Below are 3,711 nucleotides of genomic sequence, written 5' to 3'. Positions count from 1 at the left end.
AATAGTCTGTGATCTGATGTATACTTTTTTGGTCTGACTCTCAGATCATGTAATTGACTCTAAGTACCTGTACCCGAGGATACATTGAATGCACAGCTCCTCTAGTTAATCACACTAACTTGAATTATTATTTTTTTCACACCGCTGTGCTGTTTGAACCCGACTAGGATTGTATGCCAATACTCTTTTTTTCCCCCCGTGCCTTAAAAGGCTTTAGTCTATTTCTTGAAATCAGGGCCAAAGCAATCTTCACCTGTTAAATTATGCATGAAAGCAACTCTAGTTGACATGTAAATCTAACATATCACCCATTAGTAAATAAACAAGCAAACACATTCCATCTGTGTTGGTTTGCAAGCAGTAGGCCAGCAACGAAAAATAATATAAACAAACAAAAAAACCCAAATAACAAATAAGTTAATAAAAAAAAGCAAATTATTTATAACTTAAAAAACCTGATCAGCAGACTCAACACCAAAATAAACACGTCCTTATAACGATTTCTGGAAATAGGATCAGTTTATCAACTCTGTGCTGTGGTCGATATTTTGGAGGTAAAATAACAAGAGCACATGTTTCACACTAGCCTAGAATTAGTCCTTAAAAAGATGACGAGGCAATGCTCTTCTATAGTCTAATTATATAACATTTCGTTTTGTCAGCATGAATAATAATATTTAAAATAATCTTGAAATGTGTTAGCTTTACACTCATAACCTGCATTTTCTCCAGGTGATGTTGGTGGTTTGATCATTAAATGAGGAACAGTCAGCTTGGATGGGATGTTTGTTTGAATGATGACCCCATGTGTGGATTAATATGAAGAGTTTTACATGGAAACAAGCTGAATGTTACCTCACCAAGATCTTTGCAAATGAAACAACCCTCTGTAACATCTTAGTTTTCTCATTTTGAGGATGCAATAATGAAAGAAAATAAGAACAGAATAAAAACTAAAAATAAAAAGAGGAGCTTTACCGAGGCTTCGCTCACCTGCGAGCCTGAGTGCACTCATGCGCTGGAACTCAGGCTCCTGCAGCCACTTCCACATGCGACGGAAGGTCTCTCTGCCGGACTTGAGCTTTGACCAGGGTTTGGGGTTCCTCAGCAAGTCGGACAGGGTCCCCTGAGACCTGCACAGGACCCGCTGAGCAAAGATGGCTTGAGGGATGCTGTAACGCTTCAGCTCCGTGGTGATCCTCTGCGCTACTTCTTTGGTATTCACCTCCTCCATCTGGCCGCCAGAAACACCACCACCACCTCCTCCACCCCCAGCGCCGCCCCCTTGGTGCCCAGGCCCGGAGGCCTGCTCCCGGCTGTTACCCAGCCCCTGGCCGTGGCCCTGCGCGCTAAGGTGGGCGTGCGGGTGGTGATGCAGGCCGTTGATTTGCACCATGCCTGCGGAGGAGCTCATGTGCTGCTCGGCGTGTCTGCTGAGCATGGCCGGATGGTGAGCCTCGAACCCATTAGGTGTGAGCATCTTCTCCCCGGGCATGGCAGCGCCTGGATGTGCGTAGGGAGGGATGCCGGCTTGGGACGTGTGTATGCTGGCCAGCCCGGAGCCAGAGAGCGGGGAGAGGCTCTGGCCCATGCAGGGATCTTTGTGATGATACGCAGGATACAGACTGTTCATAGGCGCCAAACTCCGGTCCTCTCGCATCAACGTGAAGCTGCCGCTGACATTCCCGGGGATCCTCTGGTGGGGATGTGTATGCGGATGGTGGGGATGGTGGTGGTGGTGATGGGGAGGAAATTTGTCAGACACGGTGGAGATGGGGGGTAACGGTTGTAGAGGGGTCAGGGTGGTGTAGGTGGTGCTCGCGCTCATGCCGTGGGGGGCTTCGCACATGCTGATGGCTGGATGCAGGTGTCCCGGGTGGCCTGGGTGATAGTCTCCGCTGTCCAGGAGGGTCGCCATGCCCATGGCGCGGTGGCTCAAGCCCCGCGGGCTCGGACGGGAGTGCGGACTGTGGCCGCTCAGCAGCTCTCCATGCCCGGCGACAGACTCATGGCTCACTCCATGCAGGTCGCCTATATTTTCCATCGACAGCTGCGCGTTCATGATCCGGGCAGCGCTGTGGACAAACCATCTATCTGACCTACTGCTCTTAGCTGATGTCCAGAAATCCACACGTCCAATAAAGTTCAATTTTCTTTTGTTGCTGTTTGTGTCCTCCTCGCATCAGCCTCGTCTGCTATCACCTCTTCTGTGTAACAATATTGGATTAATCTCCTACCTTTTTTTTTGGAGACGCTTTTTTTTCCACCTAGGAATGAAACTTCTCTTTAAAATCCGTTCTTTTTCTTCTTATCTGTTTTTTTTTTCTTTTAAAAACCATAGATTTGCTTCTCTTTGTATTTCAAGCCCCCCCGTCGCCAACCAGCTGTCCCTGCGCTCCGGTCGGGTGCCGCGCCATCTCTTTAGCGGTGTGTGTCCAGTCTCTGCTCCACCGCAGCACAGATCTCACCGTCTGCACATGCGCAATGTGCGCATTGGTCTCCTCCCATGCTCTTTCTCTCTCTACCCCCTCTATCTCTCTCGCACAAAAACACACACACTTCCTCATTGCTTTGACGTTGCTTTCCTTATTAAGGAAGGGAAGAATCAAATATTGTGCATGAATGGCAAATCCTTTTAACATTTAATAGACTCATGGGAAGGATTTTTGGAAGATCTCCTTTAATAAAATGTTCCTAGCCATAAGAATGACATTCAGATATTCCTGGGACGACGCACTAAAGAATCCACCTTAGTTCTGCAGCTCATTAAAAGGATACTGTATCTGTTGGACTGATCAAAATATGAATGATGGACATACCTCTTGCAGGTTAACATATGATTATTCAAAGTTCTATAATATTACAATGAGATTTATTCCTACACTGCAAAAATCTTGAAAGTAGAACAAAAATCTTAAATTAAGGGTATTTACCCTTAATTTCAGCAGGTAAATAAGATAATTTGCCAATGGGATGAGCATTTTTACTTATAAAATCATATAGTTAGATAATATGCATTTGAAATAAGACAAGGCAGTTGTTTTTTCTTATTTTAAATGTAAATTGTCTTATTCTAACAGCAAAGTGTCTCACTTTCCTCCTCAATTCAAGAACAAATGCACTTATTTTAAGTAAAAATGATTCATTTAGATTTTATTTTTTGCAGTGAAGTAATAATTTATCCAACATTAGAAATAATGATTGTATTGATTCTATGTCAGATCTACAAAAAAAAATATATATCTTATTCTCAAACCCCATTTCAGCAATCTGAGACATTACTCTTGGTGGACAGTGGACAGCTCTTCAGTCCACCACAGGACAAAACAGAGACATACATGCCAAAAATCTCACACACACCAAACTCACAAAGAACAGTCAACTCAAAATGATTTTTTGGGGGGACTGTAGTAGGAAGTAAGGGTACCCAGAGAATGCACACAAACACAGAGAGAACCTGCAAACTCCAGACAGAAAGAACTTGCAGGGGCATAAACTCAGGCCTCAGCGCTCAAAACTGCTAAAATGGGACACTTTTTATTGATCTGGATATCTACTGGTAATAATGGGGACACTTAAACAGTATCTGAAATAAGAGTTGATCTGAATTCTTTTTTATTTGTTGTCAATATCCATTCTGCATAAAACACTGTATCTGTTGAAGCCTGCAGTGGCAAAAACCCTGTGACAGCCTGGCATTCTGTGCAGGGT

The 3,711-nt window shown here is 44.4% G+C and overlaps 1 protein-coding gene across 3 annotated transcripts in view; it reads right to left on the bottom strand.

Annotated features, from left to right (window-relative positions):
* onecut1 (one cut homeobox 1) overlaps positions 1 to 2,942 on the bottom strand; it is a 12,376-nt gene extending 9,434 nt beyond the window's left edge. For 2 of the 3 annotated variants that reach the window (XM_015375399.1, XM_015375398.1), the window contains exon 1: positions 979 to 2,940. In XM_015375399.1, the coding sequence (XP_015230885.1) occupies positions 979 to 2,062 (1,084 nt within the window). In that variant the 5' untranslated portion in view covers positions 2,063 to 2,940. Of the gene's footprint in view, positions 1 to 978 lie in introns of all 3 variants that reach the window. The other variant, XM_015375400.1, reaches the window with a different exon arrangement.
* Positions 2,943 to 3,711: the final 769 nt, after the last annotated feature.

Source organism: Cyprinodon variegatus, unplaced genomic scaffold, assembly GCF_000732505.1.
Source record: "Cyprinodon variegatus isolate N-32 unplaced genomic scaffold, C_variegatus-1.0 Scaffold118, whole genome shotgun sequence".
NCBI lineage: Eukaryota > Metazoa > Chordata > Actinopteri > Cyprinodontiformes > Cyprinodontidae > Cyprinodon > Cyprinodon variegatus.
Note: the sequence above shows the minus strand (reverse complement) of the source record. Positions and strands in the feature narration are given on the sequence as shown.